This window comes from Humulus lupulus, chromosome 8 (genome assembly GCF_963169125.1).
Source record: "Humulus lupulus chromosome 8, drHumLupu1.1, whole genome shotgun sequence".
NCBI classification, from domain to species: Eukaryota; Viridiplantae; Streptophyta; class Magnoliopsida; order Rosales; family Cannabaceae; genus Humulus; species Humulus lupulus.
The window spans coordinates 100,136,397-100,163,844 of record NC_084800.1 but is presented as its reverse complement, the minus strand read 5'-3'; the positions used below and the strand labels follow the sequence as shown (position 1 = coordinate 100,163,844).

General features: G+C 39.2%; 1 protein-coding gene across 1 annotated transcript; it reads right to left on the bottom strand.

Annotated features, from left to right (window-relative positions):
• Positions 1-24,672: 24,672 nt before the first annotated feature.
• Positions 24,673-25,268, bottom strand: LOC133795873 (uncharacterized). The gene is made up of 2 exons (XM_062233332.1): positions 25,118-25,268; positions 24,673-25,023 (listed from the first exon to the last, which is right to left on the bottom strand). The coding sequence occupies exons 1-2, from the start codon at positions 25,226-25,228 to the stop codon at positions 24,673-24,675; spliced, it is 462 nt and encodes a 153-aa protein (XP_062089316.1). The 5' UTR covers positions 25,229-25,268.
• Positions 25,269-27,448: the final 2,180 nt, after the last annotated feature.

Sequence of the window (27,448 nt, the reverse complement as noted above, 5' to 3'; positions counted from 1 at the left end):
AAACTAACTACAAAATTGTAAATCTTAAAATTGGCATATTTTATAGAAATATCTTTTTTTATTAAAAGATCAATTTTTGTTTCCCTTATTGTGCTTTTCGGAATTCACTTTCCATTTATTGTGATTTGTGGAATATTTACATTCCTTATTTAATTGTATTTTATCACAAATTGTTTATAAAGGGGAGTAATATCTTGCAAATATTCAGTACTTACTCAAAGTCATTTCTAGAATATTTGTCTATATATTTTCGTGCAGCTCAAGTTTATAAAAAACAGGAAACTAAATCTTTGTTGTCATTAATTGTTATTTTTATCTTGAGCTTTTTGATCCGACACAGGTATTAGCTGTCTCCACCAAAATCGTATCTGTCGGATCAGCATCTTCTAAAAAAGACATTTCTTCATCAATCAAGAATATCTTCAATTATTCTTGCCTTTATTAGGAGATTTGTTCTCAGCCTTTATGAGTACGAAAAAGGACTCTATAAATAGGGCTCTAAAGGTAGTGAGAAAAAGCGAACTCTTAGATGCATAATTTGTGACTGTATTGTAATATTTGTGAGAGTTCATTCTTTGTATTCAAGATCATAGTGTTCACATGATCTTGTAGAAATATGAGAGTTTAGTTTATGTGGTGAGTTTATACCACGTTCATGAGTGAATACACATTGTAATTTGAACACAATTTTTATAAGTATTCGGGAGAGGATTTTTACAAGCCTTGCATCGGGAGGATGAAAGCACTCGCTGGCCATTGAAGGGAGTTCAAGTGGTTGAGTGTTTTAATCAAGATCAGATTAGTGAAGAGAAGTACAACAAAGTTGCGGCAAATCTCAAGAGGGAGTCTTGTTTTGGTTAAGTCAATATTTTGTACTTGTGATTCTTTATTAATTGGTTTTATTCTTTGGGCATGGCCCCAAGGAGTAGGTTATCCGAAAGGGTTTATGAACCTTGTTAAAATTCGTTGCGTTCTTTATTGTTTTGCACTGTCTTTTTATTGTGTTCAGTTTCTGCCGTGACAAGTTCGGATTCTGTCCCGACAGAACTGCAATCTATTTAAACAGTTAATTACCATTCCGTACTTTAATTAATTCACATGGTTTAATTAATTTGGTAATTACTAAAAACAGAATTTCAATTGGTATCAGAGTGGGTCACTCATTTCTGAGTGTGATCTTGGTTTATTCCGTTTGTTGTTCTTGTTCTTGCAATGTCTTTTTTCACAGAAGGAGGATCCATAACTTGCCCCCCTTTACTCAATGATTCGCACTATCCATATTGGAAAGTTAGAATGAGAGCCTTCATCAAATCTCAAGATGAAAAGGCTTGGAGAGCTGTTTTAAGTGGTTGGACTCCTCCAGCAGAAAGCGATGACGTAACTAAGGTAAAATCTGAACTTGATTGGACTGATGCTAAAGATAAACTGTCGAGTTACAATAATAAAGCATTACATGATATTTTTAATGGTGTTGGTGAAGTTTACATTAAATTGATTTCTTCATGTGCTTCGGCCAAAGATGCTTGGCAAATCCTTCAAACTCAATTTGAAGGAACTGCTGATGTCAAACGTTCTAGGCTTGTTATGCTCACAACAAAATTTGAAAATTTGAAAATGAATGAAAATGAAACCCTCACTGAATTTTATGAGAAATTGTCAGATATAGCTAACGAATATTTTGGTCTTGGTGAAAAACTTGAAGAGAATGTTTTGGTTCGAAAAATTGTTAGAGTTCTCCCTGACAGGTTTCAGACGAAGCTAACTGCAATTGAAGAAGCAAAAGATCTGGACAAAATAAAAGTAGAAGAATTGATGGGTTCACTCCGAACTTTTGAACTAAACCAACAAATTAGACAAAAAGGTAAGACAGAAGAAATCAAGGAGAAATCTATTGCCTTGAAATCTTCTAAAGAAAAGAAGGAAAGTTCGGATGGTGAGATGGCTCTATTAATAAAAAAATTTCAAAAATACATAAAGAAATTGGGAAACAAAAAGGCCATATCCAGAAACCCAAAAGGTAATTTTTCTAAACCCTTTGAGACTAATAAAAAGGGTATTCAGTGTAGGGAATGTGAAGGATTTGGACACATTCAATCTGAGTGTGCAAATACCTTAAAGAAAAAGAAAGTCATGACAGCCACGTGGAGTGATCAAGACTCTGAACAGAGTGATGAGGAGGAAAATAGTGTTGCCTTAACCTCTGTTCAAAAAGGTATGGTTTTTTCTTCAGTTGATTACAATGATGTGTTATGTCTTAATAATTCTATTCAGAATAATGAGAATTCTGACATTCATTCTGAAGATTTTGACTTAGATGAGGAGTCATTAAAAGAGTCTTACAAAATAATGTATGATCAATGACTGAAAGTTTGCTCTAAGAATCGACTAATGGCTAGCAATAACAAAAAATTTGTTGAAAAAATTGAACTTGAGATGATTATTGCTTCCAAAAATGATGAAATTAATTCTTTGAGTAAAGAAATTGATCTTTTGCAAAAAGGTGTTAAAATGCTTAATCCTACATCTGGAATATTGGATGATATTCTCTCTGCAGGAAAAAAGACTGGTGATTACAGTGGATTAGGATCTAATGGATCTGAATCCTCAAGAAAAACAGTTTTTGTAAAATCCATGAATTATCCGACTGTTGTGCCAACTAACCGCTTTGCAGGAACAAGTAACTCTGCAGAGCCCATGAAGTTGTCTTCTCTTCCAACAAATCTACAACTAAAGAAAATTTCTCCAAAAAGAAACATTGGACAATTTGTACCATTTTGTCATTTTTGTGGGATGAAAGGACACATAAGACCTAAGTATTTTTCTCTGTTAAATTTGTTTAAAATGAATTATGTTAAACACTTTGGTAGTATGAAGCAAAGTTAACTCTGTTTGCTTGGTTACCTTTACTTGTCATAAAATGCATGCATCTAGTTCATGGTACTTTGATTGCGGTTGTTCAAGACATATGACAGGTAATGCCAACATACTTACCAACTTCAAATCCTTGAAGTGTGGAGTAGTAACATTTGGGGATGGAATGACAGGAAATATTTTAGGTAAAGGTATTCTAAACATTGAAGGGTTACCGAAACTGAAAAATGTGCTTCTTGTTGATGGGCTAAAAGCCAACTTAATTAGCATAAGCCAAATTTGTGACCAAGGTTTTCTTGTTAATTTTTCGTATGATGAGTGTAATGTTGTAAATCAAAATGGTGACATTGTTCTCAAAGGTTCTCGTTCTTTGGATAATTGTTACACACTCACACAAAAATTCACATGTCATGCGTCTTCATCAAGTTTTAACTTGTGGCATGAAAAACTTGGACATATAAATTTCAAAAACTTGAAAAAGATTGCAGGTCTCATCCGTGGTATACCCAAGCTGGGTAAAGAATCGCTTGGTAAGTGTGAATCATGTCAATTGGGAAAACAGTTGAAAATTTCCCATAAAGCATTATCTGATATTAACTTCAAATGTGTTAGAATTATTACATATGGATCTCATGGGTCCTATACAGGTTGAAAGTATTAATGGTAAGAGATACATTTTTGTATGTGTGGAATATTTTTCTAGATTTACTTGGGTAGATTTCTTAAGAGAAAAATTAGATACTTTTGAAGCTTTTCAAACTCTATGCACAAGACTTAGAGTTGAAAAAAATTATAACATTGGAAAGATTGTAAGAATTCGAAGTGATCATGGTAATGAGTTTAAAAATTATGTTTATGATGAATATTGTAAATCTTTTGGAATTTTGCATGAATTTTCTGTTCCCAAAACCCTTATACAAAATGGGGTAGTGGAACGGAAAAATCGTACTTTGTAGGAAATGACTAGAGTTATGTTAAATAGCCAAAAACTCACAAAGAAATTGTGGGCTGAAGCAATTAATACAGCTTGTTACACAATTAATCTTGTTTTTCTGCGTCCAGGTACAAATAAAACTCCTTATGAAATCTGGAAAGGTAGAAAACCCAATGTCAATTAGTTTCATGTATTTGGGTGTCTGTGTTTTATTCTTAGAGATTGTGAGAATCAGGGAAAATTTGATGCCAAAAGCGATGTGGGAGTTTTTCTTGGATATTCCACCAATAGTAGGGCTTAGCGTGTTTATAACATGAGAACCCAAACTATTATGGAATCAGCTAATGTGGATGTAGATGATTTAAAATATTTTTCTGAGTACTCCCATGAGGAGGAAACTGACAGGCTCATTGATGTTCAACATCATAAAGAAATGGCAGATCTGACAGCACAACCTTCAGAGGCGACAACAACCACTGCTGATGTATCAAACGTGGATTCTGTCGAAACAACAACTGGACAAACAGATAAGGAAAATCCAGTTATTTCCTTGTTCAAAAAGAACCATCAACCAGAGTAAAAAATAATCACCCTTCTGATCTTATTTTGGGAAATCTTGAAGAGAGTATGGTCACTTGAAAGAGGTATGTAAACTTGGTTCAATTTGTTTGTTTTACTTCTACATTGGAACCAAAAAATGTGAAGGAAGGCTTAAATAATGAATCATGGATCAATCCTATGCAAGAAGAGCTAGATCAATACACAAGGAATGAGGTATGGATCCTTGTCCCTAGATCGAGTCATACTAATGTTATAGGTACAAAGTGGATATTTAAAAATAAAACTGATGAATTTGGGGCCATAATAAGAAATAAAGCTAGACTAGTTGCACAGGGGTACACTCAAGTTGAAGGAATTGATTTTGATGAGACATTTGCCCCTGTTGCAAGACTTGAATCCATAAGATTATTACTAGATATTTCATGTGTTCTTGGTTTTAAATTGTTCCAAATGGATGTAAAATCCGCCTTTTTAAATGGATTCTTGAATGAAGAAGCTTATGTGGAACAACCCAAAGGATTTGAGGATCCTTAAAATCCTAATCATGTTTTTAAATTGCAAAAAGCTTTGTATGGGCTGAAACAAGCCCCACGGGCTTGGTAAGAGAGACTAACTCATCTTTTGGTCTCAAAGGGGTATTAGAGAGGGGGAGTAGACAAAACACTTTTTATCAAAAATGTTGATGAAAATATTATGATAGCATAAATTTATGTTGATGATATAGTGTTTGGTTTTACTAATGATTCTATAGTGCAGGAATTTGTGAAACAAATGCAGGAAGAGTTTGAGATGAGCATGGTAGGAGAACTCAATATTTTTCTTAAGACTTCAAGTGAAGCAGTCAGACGAGGGAATTTTCATTTCACAAAGCAAGTATGCAAGAAATTTAGTGAAAAGATTTGGACTCGATGCATCTAAACCTGCTAAAACTCCAATGGGTACTATGGTCAAATTATCTAAAGATGAGAATGGGAAGAAAGTTGATCCAACTCTTTACAGGAGTATGATTGGGAGTCTCCTATACTTAACTGCCAGTCGTCCTGACATCAGTTACAGTGTTGGAGTGTGTGCTCGTTTCCAAGGGAACCCCATGGAGTATCATGTGACTGCTATAAAAAGAATTATTCGTTACATCAATAATACTATTGATTTAGGCATTTGGTACTCCATAGAAACAAATTCTAACCTTGTGTGTTATAGTGATGCAGATTGGGCAGGAAACACTGATGATCACAAAAGTACAAGTGGTGGTTGTTTTTACTTAGGAAACAATTTGGTCTCCTGGCATAGTAAAAAACAAAACTCCATCTCCATGTCAACAACCGAAGTTGAGTACATTGCTGCTGGAAGCTGTTGTACTCAACTTTTGTGGACGAAACAAATGTTGGCAGACTATGGGTTTGATATTAAAACTTTAACCATTTTTTGTGATAATACAAGTGCTATTAATATCTCCAAAAATCCTGTTCAGCACTCTTGCACCAAACATATTGACATTCGTCATCATTTTATTAGGGAACTTGTTGAAAACAAAACATTGATTTTAGAATATGTTGAGACTAACAAACAAATTGCAGATATTCTTACTAAAGCTTTAAACACGGTCAGATTCGATACCTTCAGGAAATCCTTGGGGGTTTGTTTTATTTGAAATTGCCAATAAATTGATTATCTTGCCTTGCATATGTGTTTGTGTAAATTTCTTGTCCTGTTTGGAAGAATTTTGATGAGCATATTTTTTGTATTTTAGAAAATGAACGTTATAATTCTTATACTTTGTTAGGAATAAAAAAACCATATTTGAAAAATTATAGACCATCCAATTTATATTTGATCAAATCATTATGTTTGTATGAGCATTCCTTAATCCAGTTTCTTTTTCAGGCTCCATTTTGAAAAAGAGCTACCTATATTGATGTGTGAAAGCTGACACTGAGTAAGTTGGTACCAGGTAATTAGCAATTATATTGGAGGATACTATACCAGTGTAAAGGGCTACCATCAGTATAAGAGTTATAGCCTCCATTATGGTTACACTTTGAAAAATGCTACAATTGCCAAATATGGGCAATGATCCTAGCTTTAAAAGGCCAAAAAGAAACGCTAAATTGATTACACATGCACACACACATGCCTGTTGACTAGACTGTGTAAGATGGTTGTAAGACTCATACATATAATGAACTGATTAAAATATGTTTTGTGATTGGTATATTTTTCGAATTATGGTCACTTAGTATTTGAATTATAACTCATTTCTCTAATTTGTGAAAAATATCGTTATCTTGTTTCTTTTGAACAGGACTTGACATTTATATGGACACATATGGTATGGCAATTTACATTCTATTTTCGGCAATTTAAAAAAAATGATAAATTAAAATATGTTTTGGACCGTGTACGTATAAAAAAAAAAGGTTTGAAAAATTATTTGATGCAATTTATTTGTTTTATCTCAATATATTCTAAAATATTCAAAAAGTTTCCAATTTTGAGGTGTGAAAGAATTTGTTTTAAAAAGGGATATATTTTGGCATTTATCACATAAAATCCGGTTACCCATTTTTGAACTTGCCTCATTTGTGCACCGAATACTCTATATATTCAGATTCACTTTGGTTGTTTCATACTCAGTGTTTTCTTGTTTGTCTCTCTCACTTATAACCAAAGTGTTTAGGGTTTTTCTTTGTGTGTTTCACTTGTTTCATTCTTAGCAGCCATGAAGACTCGAGGCTGTGATTCATCTTCCAAATCTATGAAGTCTTAGCAGGGGAAAGTTCCTGAGTCAGTTCCCACTGCCACTCCTCGCCTCCTACAGGCCGTCGACCTAAAACCACAGCAAGAAAGAAGGCTCTTGCTCTTCCGGATCCTATAGGATCTACCGTAATTGGAGCTTCAAGTAAAGGAGTTACTTTTCCCAACCTCGATGCTCAACCAAACCAAGCCTCGGCGGCTCCACTCGCCTCTTCCGAAGGTCAAATAAAAGCCAAACCTGCCTTGACTACAAGTCATTCCCAATCAATCTCCAGAAGTTGTGTCTAATCCATCTGATCATGACTCTGAATCGTCGTTATCTCCTGATGTTTTGACCCCCAAGGCAAAGGGCAAACGCAAGACCAAAGCTGCTGGAACAAAGAAAGGCAAGAAGGCCAAAGTGGCTCCAACAAAAGGTATCAACTCCATCTTTGATTCATCTCCTTTATCCCGATTTAAATTGAAGGCAAAAATCATCCCACCTCCTTGCACCTCGTCGGAGGATGTTTCTCCTTAAACAGAAGACTCACTGCCTGAGTTGGACCCTTCCCTGACCGAGCCAAATCCTGAAGTTCCTCTTGACGATTTGGCGGAGGAGACTGAATCTGAAGAAGACCCATTAGAAGCTTCTCCTGTTGCATCTGACCCAAAGGGCACCACACCATTGGCATTTCCTGAATTGTCTTCCAAACTCCCTAAACAAAAAGGTGCTCCTGTCCGTACCTCAGGTTCTTTCAAAACTCATTCTCTTACTTTATGCTTTAATGATAATGAGAAAAACATGCAATTTTATGAGCATCGTCACTTTATTAGTGAGCGTAATTTCCTTTTTGCTCCTCATCGTGTTTTTGGGGTCTTGCTTACTTTAGAGGAAAGGGATTGGTTACGATCTTTGTCTGGGTTTGATGGGTTTGTGCCTTGGGTTGTTACGGGATTTTATGCAAATTTGAATGATGAGTTGTTAGACCAGTCTTCTTTTATGTTTCATAAAGTGTATGTTAGGGGACATTGGTATAAGTTTAGTCCTACTGAAATTGCTAAGGCCCTCAATCTCATTCTTGTTGAGATTGATGATTCTATTTTGCAAAGGATCAAGTCTTGTCTGAGTTGGTTGGTCAAGCTATGGTGTGGGAACCAAGCACCTCTCTACGAGTCTCAGATCTCACTCACTATTATGGTGCTCTTTTCAAATTTGCAATGTTTAATTGGATGCCTACCACTCATTCCTCGACCATCACTCAAAACGAGGCTTTTCTATTGTTCAAAATTGGGACTGGAGTCACCATTGATTTTGCTGCTATTATTTTTGATCAAATCATGTCCTTGAGTGGTGCCAAACGCAAGGGTCAACACTTGATGTTTCCGCAAGTCATTTACAAACCTTTGGACTCTCAGCATCCTTTGAAGAAGTCCCACGAGACCTTGACTTCTCCTTTGGTTGGTCCTACCTACACTGTCAAAGATGACCATGCTCCGTCCACAGCTTGAAAGGTCAAAGGCATTAATCTGGCTGGTTCAAGGTCTGGCAATGTTGTGACTAACACTCCTGCTGTCTCGACTGATCTTGCTTATGTGCAGACATGAATTACAAGTCTCTCTGACCGGTTCACTCTCATGGAGGATACTCAGCGCCAAATTCTTGCTTCATTGGCCATTATCAATGCATCCACCACTTCTGCTCCATGACGGTTACCGTTCCTTTTGATTTATTTTTATTTGCTTTTTGTAAATGTAAAAGAACACTAGCTGTGTCTTTCTTTTGGTTTCGTTTCCTTTGTTCTTTGGAATTTTCTTAGACAATGAGGGGGCGAGAGAGTAACTCTATTTTTTGGTACTTTGATTATTTTGGTTGTCCTACAGTTGTTCATTGTTTTTGTTAACAATTTCTTGTCTTATGCTTTGATTATTTTTGGCAGAGGGAGTCATTTTGTGACTCTTGTGAATTTAAGCACTCACTTGTGTTTTGCAGGGATCTTTTAAAAATATATGCTTTGTCTATAAAATTGCCAAAGGGGGAGATTGTAAATCCTAAAATTGGCATATTTTATAGAAATATCTTTTTTATTAAAAGATCAATTTTTGTTTCCCTTATTGTGCTTTTCAGAATTCACTTTCCATTTCTTGTGATTTGTGGAATATTTACATTCCTTATTTAATTGTATTTTATCACAATTTGTTTATAAAAGGGAAGTAATATCTTGCAAATATTCAGTATTTACTCAAAGTCATTTCTGGAATATTTGTCTATATAATTTTGTACAGCTCAAGTTTATAAAAAACAGGAAACTAAATATTTGTTGTCATTAATTGTTATTTCTGTCTTGAGCTTTTTGATCCGACACATGTATTAGCTGTCTCCACCAAAATCGTATCTGTCGGATCAGCATCTTCTAAAAAAGGCAATTCTTCATCAATCAAGAATATCTTCAATTATTCTTGCCTTTATTAGGAGATTCTTTCTCAGCCTTTATGAGCACGAAAAAGGACTATATAAATAGGGGACTATATAAATAGGGCTCTAAAGGCAGTGAGAAAAAGCAAACTCTTAGATGCATAATTTGTGAGTGTATTGTAATATTTGTGAGAGTTCATTCTTTGTATTCAAGATCATAGTATTCACATGATCTTGTAGAAATATGAGAGTTTAGTTTATGTGGTGAGTTTATACCACGTTCATGAGTGAATACACATTGTAATTTGAACACAATTTTTATAAGTCTTTGGGAGAGGATTTTTACAAGCCTTGCGCCGGGAGGATGCAAGCACTCGCTGGTCATTGAAGGGAGTTTAAGTGGTTGAGCGTTTCAATCAAGATCAGATTAGTGAAGAGAAGTACAACAAAGTTGCGGCAAATCTCAAGAGGGAGTCTTGTTTTGGTTAAGTCAATATTTTGTACTTGTGATTCTTTATTAATTAGTTTTATTCTCTGGGCATGGCCCCAAGGAGTAGGTTATCCGAAAGGGTTTCTGAACCTTGTAAAAATTCGTTGTGTTCTTTATTGTTTTGCACTATCCTTTTATTGTGTTCAGTTTCTGTCGTGACAAGTTGGGATTCTGTCCCGACAGAACTGCAATCTGTTTAAACAGTTAATTACCATTCCGCACTTTAATTAATTTGGTAATTGCTAAAATCGGAATTTCAAAAATAAAACCAAATATATAAACTAACAATATTATTTTAATTAAAACTTAATTGACATAAATTAAGTTGTAATTACATTTACAAAGAGAAATAAATAAACCAAACAATATATAAAGTATGTAAAGACAAATAAAACAAAAATATAAACCTACTATAAATTATAGCTAAATGAAACACAATATATAAACTGATAAGTAACTTTCAATTCATGTATAAACCAATAAATTTATTCAATTAAATATAAACCAATAATCAAATGATATAAATAGTCTTAAACCTATCATTTTGAAAATATAAAAACCAAATGCAATATAATAAAAATAAATCACCACCTTAATGAACTAAATCAATCTTTTTTCTTTTATAATTTTTTTTTGAGAAAAAAAAAGTTCAAATTGATAAGACAAGAGTACAAGAAGCTAAATAGAGAGTGGAGTTTGATCATTCCACAGGCTCTCACTATCTAGCCAAGGGGTGCACACGTATCAGATTTTCAGGTTTCAGGTACATCGAGTTCGGGTTATGCAGTTTTCGGGTGGAGAAAAGTGGTACTGAATCCGATTTGAATTTTTCAGGTTTCATTCAAATTAGGGTTTTGGGTTGCGGGTTTGGTCGGAACGAGTGGAGTCAGGTTTAGGGCTGGGCTGCTTTAGGCCAAAATTGGGCATGGGTACAAATTTTTCAAAAATACCATTTTTTTGACACTTTTTTAATTTATTTTTTTTTACTTTTCACATGTTTTTTTGTAAGTTTGTTGTTTGTTTGGTTCTATTGATTATTTTACAAATGGGCTTTAGTAAAACTTTGGAAAAAAAACATAATCATGAAACATAAGTTTATAGAAAATTATAAATTAGAAAAGAAATGTGATTTTAATGCATTTAAAAAAACAACCTACAAAGTAATATACTAAAACACATAAACATAAAGTCCAAAGTCCAATCCCTTACCACTTATTATCTATTGTTATACCCAGATTTCGAGCCATGGTAAATGTGACCTCGAAAGTTGGATTCGCAACAAATGGTCTCGTAAGGATTAGAATATGCTCCAAGATTGTATATCGAGCCTGCAAAGTACGATATATGACCTCGAATATGGTGACCTCGAAACGATCGCGATCTCGAAAGGTAGCTCCGAGAACACACTCATCTTCAGGGACGACTTCGGATCAGGGGTCTCGAGCTCGATGTACGTACGATCTCGAAAGCCACGTGAACTCGGGAGATGTCATTAGCTCGGACGACGACGGGAAACCTAGGGAGCTAAAGCCTTAGAGATACGCGATAACCACCTTGAATATCTACAAGTATTATAAATATGAGATGTAATCCTCATTTATTAATGTAAATCCCCTAGAATCGTGGGATATTATATGGTTAGTTATGCGTTTCCTGGTCTTCAGGGACGTTTCCTTTTATATCTGATTATAGGCATTTAAAGCCATTTATTTTATTTACACAAAAAGAGTAACTACCCAAAATATGTGGGATAGTATTCTGCATCCTTCTCTATAAATAGAGAGGCCATGCACCATTGTAAAGGACCGAAATTCTGATCCTTGAGAGAAAACTCTGGGGAATTCATTCTTGAAGAATTCCTAGAGATAATCTTGAGTTTAATAACAAAGACTCGTGGACTAGGCAGATTTAACTGCTGAACCATGTAAAAATCGTGTGTTTAATTTGTTTTATTGTATTTGGCCATTATCAATTATTGTTTATGTGCTCTTCTTTCACTGTTTGACAAAAAACGGCGTCAACATCTATTATCTAATGTCCAAAGTCCAAATTACAAATATAAAAATGTCAAAAGTCCTAAAATACAACCATAAACAAACATAAAGTCCATAACTAGTTAACTACAACCACAATAAAGTCCATAACTCTACAACCATAAACATAAATTCCATGAAAATCCAAAATACAAAGAAAGAGATTAGTAGTAAGTATGATCACTCCTTCCTTCCTTACTTTAGCTCCTTCCATTCAAAATTCAAATGTTCAAATAAAAAAAATTATTAAAGAAAAGAAATCAAAGATAATAAATAACAACACACTAAGTAAAATAAGGCACAAATAAATTCTTACAAACAATTATTTCAATTCGTAGATTGTTGTGCAGTTGATGAGGCTGAAGACTGAACATTGATAGAGGATGAGGCTGGGCCAGCACTAGTAGCATCATCGATCATCTCTACAAATATCATGTTTATAAAAGATAAATATTAGATTATAACACATTCCTGCTTAAAATAAATTACTATAAGTTATAAGTTGCAAGTTAGACAATGGAAATCCAAATAAAATGTAATAAATTACCAGACTCAAGATACTCTAATGTTTGAAGCGCTTCTTCTTCATCCATATATTATCGAACAATGATGGGTTGATGTAATCTGCTCCACCAGTTCTTGAGACAAATTAATGCTTCAACCATCCTTGGGCTTAGTGAGCTTATAAAAAGATCTTAAATTTGACCCCTATATAAAATGTCACCTTTGAAGCAACGGTGGTAACCGATATAGCTAACACATCATAAGCCATGAGTGATAAGATCTTGTACTTACACCCAGTACTAGCCCACCATCCCAAAACATTAAAATTCTCACTTGGTTGCTCAAGTTCATCTTCCAAATATTTATCAACCTCATTTTTTGTCAATCCATCGTCCTTCTTCAATCTTCGCACCACAAACTCTTCATGCAAATTACATGACTTCTTGGCAGTAGGTCGACCATTAACAGGAATGACGAACGTAAATGAACCACTAACAATAGACTGAGACTATAGCTGAGTCATAGATGTCGATAGATGAATACTTGATGTTGTCTCATTATATTGATCAAAGATTGCCTGTATTGCCTGCTCTACCCTTTTCACCATCCCTTTGAACATCATCTCATCATAAGTAGCACTAAAGCAATAACTGAGATACTCAAGCTTGTATCTTAGGTCAAGGACCAAGGCAATTAGAAGTGTTTCATGACAATTATCAAGCTTTCCCCAAGACTTGTCATACTTTAGTTTCATGCTCGTTGCCATTGTCCATAATAACTTGTTCTCATCATCGTCAACTGCTAAGTCATACAACTCTTGTTACATATCGCAAATTTCATTGAAATACTTATTAGCAGTAACATAAGTAGACCCACTAAAATTTAATGTTATTTCGTAAAAAGTCTCCAAAAACCTCAAAAACACTAAAGCATTATCCCAATAAACATCAATGGGGGGGCCCTCCTTTGGTTTTCCATCTTTGTCAACCTCATCAAATTATTTCATATAATTAGCATATGATTCCATCCTGTCAAATGCCTTCCAAAATTTCTTGCACAATTGAGCATTAGATATGTGGAGTTCCAGATTGTTGGGACATCTAAACACATAAGCCATTTACATTCAATCATTTCCTCCATCACACGCTCTTTATTAAATTTTAGCCTAGAAAGGGAAGACCTAACGAACCTCACAACATTTCTAATTGCTACAATTGACCCATGTTTTTCCTTCAACCCTTCAGTGTACATTAGGTTCACTATATAAGCGCAACACCTCATATGTAAAAACTTTCCATCCAAAAATACTCCCTTCTCTTTCTCTTTGAACTTCTTCTTTAAGTATTTAATGGCATCATTAGAGGAAGCATTGTCTACCTTAATGGTAAAAAACTTAAAGATGTCCCTTTCTAAAAGACATAACTCGATCTCATTGCCAATGGATTCCTCTTTATGATCTACCACTTGAAAAAAAATTGATAATTCTTTTCTGATACCCCAAGCATTATCAATCCAATGAGCAGTGATGACCATGTAATTAAAATTTTGAATGGAAGTCCAAGTATTGATAGTAATCAATATCCTCTCACGGCTCAAAATATTTTCCAATGTCTCCTTCTCCTCCTTATATAACTTTAATACATCCCTAGCAACAGTCATTTGAGAAGGGATCTCAAACCTAGGTTGGAGTGTTTTGAAAAATCTTTTGAACCCTTCACCCTTGACATGTCTAAATGACAACTCATCAAACACAATATATTGCGTGAAGGCTACCCTACAAGCTTCTCTGTTATAAGCTAAATCTACTAAGCTTGTTTCCCTCTTTTTCCCCCCTTTTACATGCTCAAAACATAAAATCTTTTGTTTCTACTCATCAATATTATCCGAACTTAGCTTGCATACTTTCTTAAAATGGTTCAACAAATTACTAGTCCCATGTTTTCTAGTGTCACATAAGAAATCAGACCCACAATAATTGCATATACATTTGGGGGGAGGACGCTCTTCGTTAGGATCTGTTTTTTTTTTGCGGGGGGGGGGGGGGGGGGGGGGGGGGGCCAACCTCTTGTGGTGGGTCAATCATCCTCTGCTCCGCTTTCCAAAAGGTCTTCTGTTTCCCGAGTCCAGAAGCTGTCAATCTCCACCCATATGGATGCATATGCTGTGGACAATGCTGCTGGGTCCCACGGATCCACGCTGATCTCGGATGTCATGTCCCGGATCGGCTAGAGCTATGGGAGTTTCGAAGCTCCCCAGTGGTAGTGCTTAACTGGTACCCGAGATTGCACTGCTCTTTATGAGAAGAGTATCGAGCACGCCGCCACGGTAAGTATTCTTCTATACTCCTTCCTTTTCTACTTGTAATCATACTCACTTGGAGCTAATGGTGGTTTATTTCTTTTTCAGGCTCTTGCCTTCACTGCTCAGCTCAATTACCAGTTAAACCAAGAGATCCATTCGAGCAAGATCCATGCTCAAGAGGCGAAAGATCTTCACCTCAAGGCGAGCGATGATCTGAAGGCAGCGAACGCGACGCTCGAGGCGGGAGTTAAGGAGCGTGAGGGTGTGGCCACTGAGCTCGGAAAGCTGAGAGCTGAGCTTGAGGAGCAAAAGAAAGAGAACACCCAGCTTTGGGAGACCAATAAGAAGCTTGAAGAGGATAAGGCCTCCACTTTCGAGATCATGGAGGATGAAAAAACTCGCCTCCTTGCTGAATACAAAGAGAAGAAAGAACAAGCAGTTGACTCTGCTATGTACCGGATGTGGGCCTACAATGAGCATCTGGACACCAGCTTCTTAGGTTCTCACGAGGCGTCGCTTCACGAACAGTGGAATGCTCGGCTCGAGAAGGAAGAGGCTGAACAGCTTGAGAAGGAGAAGGTTGCTCCGGACACCGTTTCAGAGGGAGCTCAGGAGGATAGTCATGCTATTCGTCCTGAAGGGTCCGGTGCTACTGATGCTGAGAAGGCCAAGGAGACTCCTCTTCCTTGAATCTGACCTCGGGGAGATCATTTATTGGGGCTGTGTCCCCCTATTTTGTAATTATTTTTAATTTATGCCCACGGGGCTGATACAGTTTAACTATTCTTTTACATGCTTTACATTTCTTGGCTCGAAATATTTTGCACATTTTATGTTGATGAATCAGTTATGTTTATTTATTCATACAAACATAGTTTGGATTTTTTAGGCTCAAAACTCGATGCATTCATGCATAGTTTGTTCGAATTATCCACTTTCGACCTCGTTATTTATCAAGGTCGGATGTTACTTTAACCATGAACCCGGAAGTACTTATGGTATGTAACGTAAATGATTTGGTTATATCTTTTTTGTTTAGTCACTTACTCATCCTCAGCTTTTGCTCCGAGGTTAAGAGTTTGAAACTATTTTTCTCTTAAGATATTCCAGCCTCGATCTCGACTTGTCTCGAAATAGGTTTAGGCTCCTACTTATCATCGATTAGTTTTTTGGCTGGTTTGTTCCAAACCTGTTAAGTTTGCACATCTGGTTAACTCCAAACGTTTTAGGTTTTTGGTAGTTCGGTTTTGTCCGAACTATCTAAGCTCGCGTATTTGGTTATATCCAAATACTTTATGTTTTTGATAACTCGGTTATCTAGGCTCGCGTACTTGGTTACGTCCAAATACTTTATATATATATTTTTTATTTTTTAAGCTGATGGTATATATACCAATGATGCCCCCTTAATATCCTATGAGTGTGACCATAGGTTATTAAATTAAGAGAGATTGCAAAAATAAAAAGAAATTACATATGGGACAAAATAGACCTTTTATTTGATGAAATTCAAAAACAAACAAACAAACTAGTACAGATAGAAAATCATGGTTACAGGCAACACTTTTCCTACACTATTGATAGTAAGGTCTAAGGTGTTCGTCATTCCATGCTCGCGGTATCAGGCTCCCATCCAATCTCGCAAGTTTGTACACACCAGGTCGGATGACTGACTCTATCTGGTATGGTCCTTCCCAGTTCGGCCCGAGCACTCCAGCTGCTGGATATCGGGTTGCCAAGAATACGCGTCTTAATACCAGATCTCCCATTCCGAACTTTCGATCTCGAACCCTCTTATTGAAATATCGTGTAGTTCGTTGCTGGTAAGCAGCATTTCTCAGCTGAGCCTTTTCTCTTTTTTCATCAATCAAGTCTAGGGTTTCTTCGAGCTGAGTGTGATTGGAACTTTGGTCGTAAATCTGAGTTCGAATCGTTGGGATTTCGACCTCGATGGGCAACATTGCCTCGCAGCCGTATGCTAGAGAGAACGGGGTATGCCCTGTTGAGGTCCGAGCTGTGGTCCTATACCCCCAAAGGACTTGAGGTAATTCCTCGGGCCATCGTCCTTTTGCTTCTTCCAACTTTTTCTTCAGAGAACTCTTGAGAGTTTTGTTAATGGCCTCGACCTGGCCATTCGCCTGAGGGTGAGCCACAGATGAAAAACTCTTTATTATGCCGTTCTTTTCACAAAAGCTGGTGAACAAGTCGCAATCGAACTGGGTTCCGTTATTGGATACGATTTTTCTCGGCACTCCGTATCGGCATACGATGTTCTTTACCACGAAATCAAGGATCTTTTTCGAAGTTATGGTCGCCAATGGTTCAGCCTCCGTCCATTTCGTGAAGTAATCAACGACGACTACGGCATATTTCACTCCGCCTTTTCCAGTCAGGAGAGAGCCTATGAGGTCGATGCCCCATACTGCGAAAGGCCATGGGGATGTCAACATGGTCAGTTCGGATGGTGGAGCTCGGGGTATCGTGGCGAATCTCTGACATTTGTTGCACTTCTTCACATACTCGAAAGAATTTGTTTTAATGGTTGGCCAGAAATATCCTTGGCGTATGATCTTCTTGGACAGGCTATGCCCCCCGGTGTGGTCTCCGCAGAACCCTTCATGAATTTCTTCAATGATCTTCTTTGCTTCGGGAGGGGTTACACATCTAAGCAGCGGCATGGATTATCCTCTTCTGTATAGCTTTCCGTCCAAAATGGTGTAACGAGGAAGTTGATACATCAACTTTCGAGCCTGATTTCGATCTTTTGGAAGAATTCCATTTTCGAGATAGTCAACTATCGGACTCATCCAGGTCGGCTCTGTCTCGATCATACACACATCTTCCTCGTCTGGCTCAGTAATGCTGGGTGTTGATATGTGTTCTATGGGTACAACATTCAGCTCTTCATTTTCGACGGAGGTGGCGAGTCGAGCTAAGGCATATGCATTCGAGTTTCGTTCTCGGGGAACCTGTTCGATTGCATAAAATTCGAAATACTCCAATGCAGATTTTTCCTTCTCCAAATAAGCTGCCATTCTTGTGCCGTGAGCCTGGTATTCTCCCAAGATTTGATTAACCACGAGCTGGGAGTCACTGTAGCAATGCATGGCTTTAGCCTTGAGCTCCTTTGCTATTCGTAGTCCCGCGAGTAGTGCCTCGTACTCGGCCTCATTATTCGATGCTTTAAAGCCGAATCTCAAAGCGGAGTGAAATTTGCTCCCTGCGGGGGTGATCAGAATAACCCCTGCCCCTGCTCCATTTTCATTTGACGAGCCATCGACGTAAAGTTTCCACAGCTCGTGGGCCGTGGTTATTACCTCGTCGTCGGCTATACCAGTACATTCCACTATAAATTCTGCCAATGCCTGTGCCTTAATGGTCGTTCTTGGATGGTAGGTGATCTCGAACTGTCCGAGCTCAACAACCCATTTAAGAAGCCGACCTGAAGCCTCTGGTTTAGACAGGACCTGCCTAAGTGGTTGATCTGTCCGTACATGGATGGGATGTGCCTGAAAATAGGGGCGGAGCTTACGAGATGAATGAATTAGACTAAGGGTGAGTTTCTCCATCAATGGATACCTTGACTCTGCCCCCAGTAATCTTTTACTGATGTAGTAGACGGGTTTTTGCACTTTTTCTTCTTCTCGAATGAGCACCGCGCTTATCGCGTGTTCGGTGGTTGAGAGGTATAGGTACAATACTTCTCCCGTCTCAGGTTTTGACAGGATGGGTGGTTTAGCTAGGTGCTTTTTGAGCTCCTGAAAGGCTAGCTCGCACTCCTCTGTCCATTCAAACTTCTTACTTCCTCTCAATAAGTTGAAGAATGGGAGACCACGATCCGTTGACTTTGAGATGAATCTGCTTAGGGCTGCCATCCTGCCAGTCAAGCTTTGAACATCTTTGTGCTTCCGAGGTGATGGCATGTCAATCAGGGCCTTGATCTTGTCGGCGTTAGCCTCGATTCCATGAGAGTTTACAATAAAGCCCAGAAATTTTCCCGAAGATACCCCGAAAGTGCACTTCTGAGGATTTAGCTTCATGTTGTATTTCCTGAGCACGCCAAAGCACTCTTCGAGGTCATCAACATGGTTCTTGTTAAGTTGAGACTTGACAAGCATGTCATCAACATAAACCTCCATGTTGTTCCCTATTTGCTTTGAAAACATCATGTTTACGAGCCGCTGGTACGTGGCTCCAGCATTCTTGAGTCCGAATGGCATGACATTATTGCAGTAGAGCCCTTTATCAGTGATGAAGCTCGTATGTTCTTGGTCGGGGGCATGCATGGGAATCTGGTTATATCCAGAATAGGCATCCATGAATGACATCAGGCCATGCCCCGCCGTGGCGTCCACGAGCTGGTCAATCCTTGGTAGCGAAAAACAATCTTTTGGGCAAGCTTTGTTGAGATCTGAGTAGTCAATACAGGTTCTCCACGTCCCATTGGGCTTTGGGACCAACACTGGATTGGCTACCCAGTCAGGGTAACAGGCATCCCTAATGAAATGGTTTGCTTTTAACCTGTCAACTTCCTCCTTTAATGCTTTCTTTCTGTCTTCGTCCAGCTGTCTTCGCTTTTGTTGCTTCGAGGGAAAGCCTTTGTCTATGTTCAATGCGTGGCTCGCTACATTCGGGCTTATCCCCACCATGTCTGAGTGTGACCATGCGAAGACATCCTGGTTTTTCTTCAGAAAGCAAATTAATTGCTATTTTGCCTCGTCTTGGAGGTGTTTTTCGACCTTCACCTTCTTCGAGGGATCAGCTTCCTCGAGCTGAATTTCTTCGAGCTCCTCTAAAGGTTCGAGGTCAACTTTCTCCTCAATCCTCGGATCGATCTCCTCGTCAATTTCTAAAACTGTTCCGTCTTTGTTTTGTATGATAACGAGTGCTTGAGTGTTCGTTTGTTTCTTTCCCCTCAAGGAGATGCTATAGCATTCTCTCCCTGCCAATTGATCTCCTTTTAATGTCCCGACCCCGCTTGGGGTTGGGAACTTAAGGGCTAGATGCCTCACAGATGATACTGCCCCCAGCCCGACCAGGGCGGGTCTCCCGAGCAGTACATTGTAGGCAGATGGTAAATCTACTACCACGAATTCCATTATCTTGGTCACTGAGACTGGATAGTCTCCCAAGGTCACAGGGAGTTCGATGGATCCCATACAGGCAGTTCCTTCTCCTGAAAAGCCGTACAAAGTAGTTGCACATGCCTTCAGGTCGCGAAGGGAGAGTCCCATTATTTCGAGGGTCGCTTTATAAAGAATGTTGACTAAGCTCCCATTGTCTATGAGAACTCGGCGCACTCTTTTGTTGGCAAGCTGAAGAGTAATAACCAACGGATCATGATGAGGGAACTGAACATGGGAGGCGTCCTCCTCAGTGAAGGTTATTGGTTGTGTTTCAATCCTCTGGATTTTCGGTGCCCTAGGTTCGGGTTCATAAGGAGACCCGTCCCCTGTCTTCAGCTCGTTAACATATCTCTTTTGAGCATTTCTGCCTCCTCCTGCGAGGTGAGGCCCTCCCGAGATGGTTATCACGTCCTCTCCATCTATCGGCGGGGGCCTGTCTTCTTCCCGAGATCGGGAGTTATTATTTTGTGCCGTCGAAGGCGCGGCTTCTCTCTGGCTTGCAGTAGTCTGTTCAGTACTCTGGTTTTTGACATACTGCCGGAAGTAACCTCTCGAGATCAACCCTTCGATCTCGTCCTTCAGCTGTCGACATTCATCAGTTGTGTGTCCGGTGTCCCTGTGGAACCGGCAATACTTACTGGAATCCCTCTTGGATTTTTGATTTCTCATTGGGTCCGGACGCCTGAAGGGGACCTGGTTTTCATTAGCCAAGTATATATTCTCCCGAGACTCGTTGAGCTCGGTGTGCACTTTATACACGGAGAAATACCTCTCTCCTTTCTTTTTCTTTCCTCCCTCAGCTTCGGGGTTATTTCCCTCGCTCTTTTTCCTCTTGGAGGGATTCTCCGAGGTAGGTTGTGGAGCTGCTGGGTCAGCCGAGGTTGAGGCGGAGTTGATGTTTATCGTTGTAGTTTCGGTCTGTGAGGTCGCCTTGAGCGTTGACCTCGCCTCCTCTACATTGACAAACCTCTGCGCTCGTCTGTTAAACTCGGTTATCGACCTCACCGGTTTCCCTTGCATGTCATCCCACAGGGCACTTCTGGGTAAAACACCAGCTCGGATTGCCATAAGGTGCCCACTGTCATCCACATCTCGAGCTCGGGCGACCTCCAGATTAAATCTTGTCAGGTAGCTTTTCAGTGTTTCGCCTGGCTGTTGTCGGACGTTAGTCAAAGTGGATGCCTCTGGTCTGACTCCCATCATAGCTCGGAACTGCTTCTTGAAGTCTCTAGACAACTATTCCCATGAAGTTATTGAGTGTCTCTTGTACTTTTCGAACCAACTTTTGGCAGGTCCTGCCAATGATGTCGGAAACAACATGCACCTGAGCTCGTAACCCACGTTACTAGCTCTCATAATAGTGTTGAATGTACTCAGGTGACTACATGGGTTGGTTTTTCCTTCAAACGCTGGGACGTGAGGAATTCGGAATCCTTGAGGAAATTGAGTGTTGGAAATATGCGGAGCAAACGGCTCGAGCTCCTCATCAGAGTCCTCATATCGAACATTTCCTCGTTCATTCTTTAAAAGCCTAAAGGCTTTTTCGAGCTGATCGATCCTTTCTTGGACTGGGTCAGTAGGAGGTGTTGTCTGGAATTGACTGTCCTTGATCATGATTCCAGGCTCGCGTCTCCGGGAGGGATCTCTACGCCTATTCAAGCGATCCCTCAGGTCCGGATTTGTCTGATCTCCCTTCCCCCTACTCTGATTCAGATGACTTCGCAGGTTAGGACGATTCTTGCGACTTCCAGTATTTTTACGACCTCGGTCGTGTTTACTGACGGACCTGGTCTCTCCGGACTCGTCACTGGTGAAACTCATTGATCGGTCATTTCATGATGGGTTCTTCCCATGTCGCCTTGTCTCCGCAGTGAGAGACCGAGATGTCTGACTTTTCTCAGATGGTGCGCCTCTCCGCTCCTGGAATGTCTCCCTGTTTCCTTGTCTTTCCCCTGTACGCCCTTGATCCTGATCTCGAACAGGTTGAGCGTTTCTGCGGGGAGGTGAAGGATATCTTATGGGTGACAGAGGGAACCGTATAGGCGACGGTGGCTGCCGCCCTTGACGCGGCCTAGAGGGGCCAGAATTTGCCCGAGATGGGTCAGTTGCATTCGGTGCACTCCCAGGTACCTGAGTCCGAGCCTCTGTAGGGGTTCGGTTATTCTCAGTTCCTGCAGGCACTTCCACAGGTGGGTTAGGCGGGACCCGAGCTCGAGTACTCCTCTGTGGCCTAGGAGGAGCAGATGGCTCTTCTGGTGCCGGAGGTTGAGTCGGCCTCCTTGTGGCAGCATCTTTTCGTGGACGTCCACGGGGCCTCCGGGGAGGAACATGCACGTCCCTTGGAGGAGGGACTTGGTTTTCGCGCGGAGGCGGGGGCTGAGCCACCTGCGCCTCTGCGGCCATCCTAGTCAACTCCTCATTCCGTTTGTTGGCCTTTGCCAACAGCTGTTTCAATTGCCGGTTTTCCAGTTCTACAATAGGAACGTAACACTTAGGATTGTAGTACATATCCTCATCCCTTGGTGGAGGCGGTGGTCCCCGGGAATCAGTGGACCCACTTCTCTCCTCAGCATCCGGGTTCTCCATTGGTTGTTTTCCAGGACGCCTTGGGTAGCTTTCATCAGGGGTGTTCTGATTGTTTGTGGCCATGGCTTTTTCAGGGATGAATGCTTAAGGCTCTCAATGAAAGCACCAAACTGTTGACGCTGTTTTTCGTCAAACAGTGAAAGAAGAGCACATAAACAATAATTGATAATGGCCAAATACAATAAAACAAATCAAACACACGATTTTTACGTGGTTCAGCAGTTAAATTTGCCTAGTCCACGAGTCTTTGTTATTAAACTCAAGATTATCTCTAGGAATTCTTCAAGAATGAATTCCCCAGAGTTTTCTCTCGAGGATCAGAATTTTCGGTCCTTTACAATGGTGCATGGCCTCTCTATTTATAGAGAAGGATGCAGAATACTATCCCACATATTTTGGGTAGTTACTCTTTTTGTGTAAATAAAATAAATGGCTTTAAATGCCTATAATCAAATATAAAAGGAAACGTCCCTGAAGACCAGGAAACGCATAACTGACCAAATAATATCCCACGATTCTAGGGGATTTACATTAATAAATGAGGATTACATCTCATATTTATAATACTTGTAGATATTCAAGGTGGTTATCGCGTATCTCTAAGGCTTTAGCTCCCCAGGTTTCCCGTCGTCGTCCGAGCTAATGACATCTCCCGAGTTCACGTGGCTTTCGAGATCGTACGTACATCGAGCTCGAGACCCCTGATCCGAAGTCGTCCCTGAAGATGAGTGTGTTCTCGGAGCTACCTTTCGAGATCGCGATCGTTTCGAGGTCACCATATTCGAGGTCATATATCGTACTTTGCAGGCTCGATATACAATCCTAGAGCATACTCTAATCCTTACGAGACCATTTGTTGCGAATCCAACTTTCGAGGTCACATTTACCATGGCTCGAAATCTGGGTATAACAGCCTTAGACTTAGGACATAAACTTCCAGTGGGTTTTATGTACAAACCAATAGGAAAGGTGCTTAATATGGGCTTCATGGTGGTAGGGGATAAGGAGATCCTAAGAATTGTAGAGGATATTGAGAGGAATCGGGCTACAAAGATTGACATATATCTTGTTTTTCCTGAAACAGTTCTACCTTTAGATTGGAAGGAAGATTCAGAAGCTGTTAAACATGTCCCTGCTAACATTGTCCTCCTCTGAAAATATGTATTATAGAGGAATTACCAGATGATTGTGATGTCCCTACAGATGTTGTTGGTATCCCTGTTGATGCAACCATTGATGGGGAACAAGAAGAGTTTGATGCTGATCAATATTCTGAGGAATTTCATGATGCTGCCTTTGATGAACCTGATAAAGAGGAATATGAAGAAGAGTTTGACTACATGGATGATGAAAGTGATATGGAAGACCAAATACCAGAGGTGGTTGTGCTTTCAGATTCAGAGGATGATATTGGTGATGTGAGGTAGGATACAGTTGAGGAGAACCAAGACCCGGTTCAAAGTGACAGAAATAGGAAAGGAAAGCAAGCTGATGTGAGGGAAAATACATCTGAGGATAGCCAAGACAAAGTTCAAGCTGATGTGAGGGAAAATACAGCTGAGAAGAGCCAAGACAAAGTTCAGCGTGACAGAAAAGGGAAAGGAAAGAAAAGTGATGAAGATTTCATATTGGAGGAGGAAGAGTTTGAGCAAGATGTTGAAGCTGAGATAGAGATGGGTACACAGCCTGACCCTAGGGAGTGGTGGCGATCAGTTTCAGATTTTTGTACTCAAAATCTTGATGATGGAGACTCAGATGGTATATGTTCTGAGTCATGTACAAATCACCTTTTGATCATATCTGTTTTTTGAGTCATGACAGGGTCATGCTGGCCATGATATTGGTCATGTACAGATCAGATACATTTGGCTTTTTAGGCCTATATTTTTGTACCTATCTCTTATGGTAATGAATGTAACTAGATGTTGATCATATTTATTTCACAAAATACATAAACTAGAATACTGAATTCCAAATAGACCAAGATAGACTACATTGATTCGGGGTTTCATTTTACAACAAAATTCAATACAAATCAATGCATAGGGTGCAATAGCTTTGTCATTGTCAATATTGCACATGAAGATTACCCAAAAATAAACTAACAATACCATCAACTTCTACTTTGATTTTGTAGCCCAAATAACCACAACCAATAGAATTACAGCAAAATACATAGTATTCAAAAAGTAGTAACAGTGCATTCGACCTCCATCATTTACTCTACCCCTGCTTTCAGCACAACTTTCACAGCTTTCTCTTCCAACATTTTGAAGGTTGTGAGATTGTGTCTCAAATCCATTTGAAGAACCACTGCATTGTCGATGACTTCCAATGTCAGTTGTCGTACTTAGGGATGTGATTTCAGTTTCAAGGTCACCAATTTTTCTTAGTAGTCCAGGGATGACCACCTTTGCTCGATGGCACATTGGAGGGTCTATCCATTCAAAGAAATTACACCCACCATGAATCTGAGTTGACCAAAACATACAAAATTTCTAGTGAACACCCATAACCATTTATTCAATGAATCAGATTACAAAAACAAATGGAGACCAATCTTACCCGATACTTGTTGCATGTTCTGAATCTTCGCCCAGGATTTTTGTTTGTCCAAGCCGTTCTTTCTACCACTGGCCTTGGTGGTCGACAATGGCAATTTTTTCCGATCTCCATTAACCCGATGCAAAAGATGCCCTAACCCCCAATTCGAAGGAATTACAAGTTTTCTTCTACTGGGTTCACGTGCTATATTGTCGGGGCTGGATCGTCTGGGTGTGGTCGGGGGGAAAGCTTCATCTTCATCGTTTTTCTGGGTATGGAGTTTTGAGTTTTTTTTGTCTTAGATTAGTTTTAGAACTTGGTTTTAGACAAACAGATTTTTTGGTTATATTAATTAATCACAGTTAGTTTTTTTTTTGTTTTTAATTAAAAACCATAACCATTAATTGTTTTTGTTCTAAATTTTAATAATTTAACCCAATCGGGTCGTGCCACGTGTATCAAATATACCCCTAACGGCACAGGGACCAACGTCTACTCTAAATTCGTAACGGCAGGCATTATTGCCGCCAAAATTTTTACATAAGCATTTAAGTGCAACAAAATGAACTACATAGGCATTATTGCCGCAAATAACCCTAATTATTATGTATGTCTACTGTAATTTTCAAAGATGTCTAATCTAAATATAAATAGTTAGGTAGCATTTTGGGAGTTGACTTTGGTAATTATGTTGAATTTTGGTTATTTGTTGAATTATTATGAAAAATGTTTAAATAAGCAAATAATAGTAAATAATTAATTTTATTTGGAATTTATGACTGAGTTATTAGTGATAATTAAACTAAGGGGCTGTTTTATTTGAATTAATTGGCTTGTGTGAATTTAATTGGTTATTAAAGGGGTAGTTTTGACTATAAGGGTATTTTCGTAAATTTTCCACGTAAAAAGTGTTTGCATGAATTCATGCGTTACGAAGAATATGTTTATACATGTGCATGTAAGATAATGGTATAATTATGCTTGGTGTGCCATATTTAGTGAATTAGAGCTTCTAGATGAGAGTTTCTATGTTAATTAGAAACCTTAGCTATCTCATTTGAATATTTTCTGAGTTGTCATTGTATTGTTGAGTGTCTAGGGTCTTTGTAACGCCCTGGATAGCCAAGACCGTTACACTGTGTGTTTATAAAGGTGCAAGACTTGCTAATCAAGTCATTTAGTTAGAAACGTGCTACTGAAACTACAGTTGAACTAGGGTTAAAAGATTTTGGTCTCAAAAGTTTCATTTCTTACAATCAAACATTTTTACATGGGATCCCAAAAGTAGTAGCGTTAAAAGACACTTTACAAAATTTCAAGATAAAAGTACAGTTACTAGCCACTCTAAGGGCAAAACAGACAATTAGGCTTTTCTCGTCCTGTACCACTCCTCGACCATGACAGCCGATCAGCTGACTATGTACATTCATCCCGAAAGCTCTCCATCTCAGGACTGGTCCACTTTTCCCTTGCCTTTACCTACACCACGTAGCACTCGTGAGCCAAGGCCCACTAAGAAACCAGACAATAGAGCATAATCCTTAAACAATCAATTTGCAAATCAGTAATCAAGCAACTCATAATGCATAACCATATACTCAAAAATCCATAGTGTTCATATAAATAGATATTCAGCATACCAAACTCATCGTTAAACATTTAGAACCAATTCACATAATAAACAGGGTCGACGCCCTTAGGCCGCACCCCCTATTTACCCCACTGACTTCGGTCTGCTTAAACCGAGCTCAGTGAATATTAAGCTGTCCTCAGCTACCAGTGGCCGAGCCGTGCCCTGTGCGCAAACATAGATTTCGGCACCCTTAGATCGTTTATCACATGTCCCATGGAAAATATACCAACTATGACACAATTCATGTATAGGTAGCTCTTAGTCCAATCATTAATACATAATCGGGTGCAGTTTCTTACCTTTAGATTCCGATAGCTTTTTTCAATTCAACCCTCAAGCACGATCCTGTCTGAGCCCTAGCGTACACCTAGTCACGGTCACAAGTTAGAACCACACCAAACTTCAATTCCAAAACCTAACCTCGGGACCAATCCCAAGCCCTCGGGAAGCCCTAATTCCACCAAACGGGGTGGTGGAATCAAAACCCGAGCCCCCGGGCAAAAACCCTAAGAAATATCCCAAAAACCCTCTTCTAGAAACAGGGTAGCGCTACAATGCCATAAAGATGGTGCTATAGCGCTACAAATAGAACCAACAGGCGCCTAGACCATAAGGCCTAGCGTTGTAGCGCCCAAAGGCTAGCGCTACAGCGCTAGTCACAGCACAGCCAACCCTGTTTTTTTCTTCCTTCGATTTTCCCCAAGCCAAACCTTTCCAAA

Coding starts and splice junctions, on each gene's coding strand:
- LOC133795873 (XM_062233332.1), bottom strand. CDS start 25,228: ATGGAGATCGGAAAAAATTGCCATTGTCGACCACCAAGGCCAGTGGTA. Junction 25,024..25,117: donor GAACATGCAACAAGTATCGG/GTAAGATTGGTC, acceptor TGGTCAACTCAG/ATTCATGGTGGGTGTAATTT.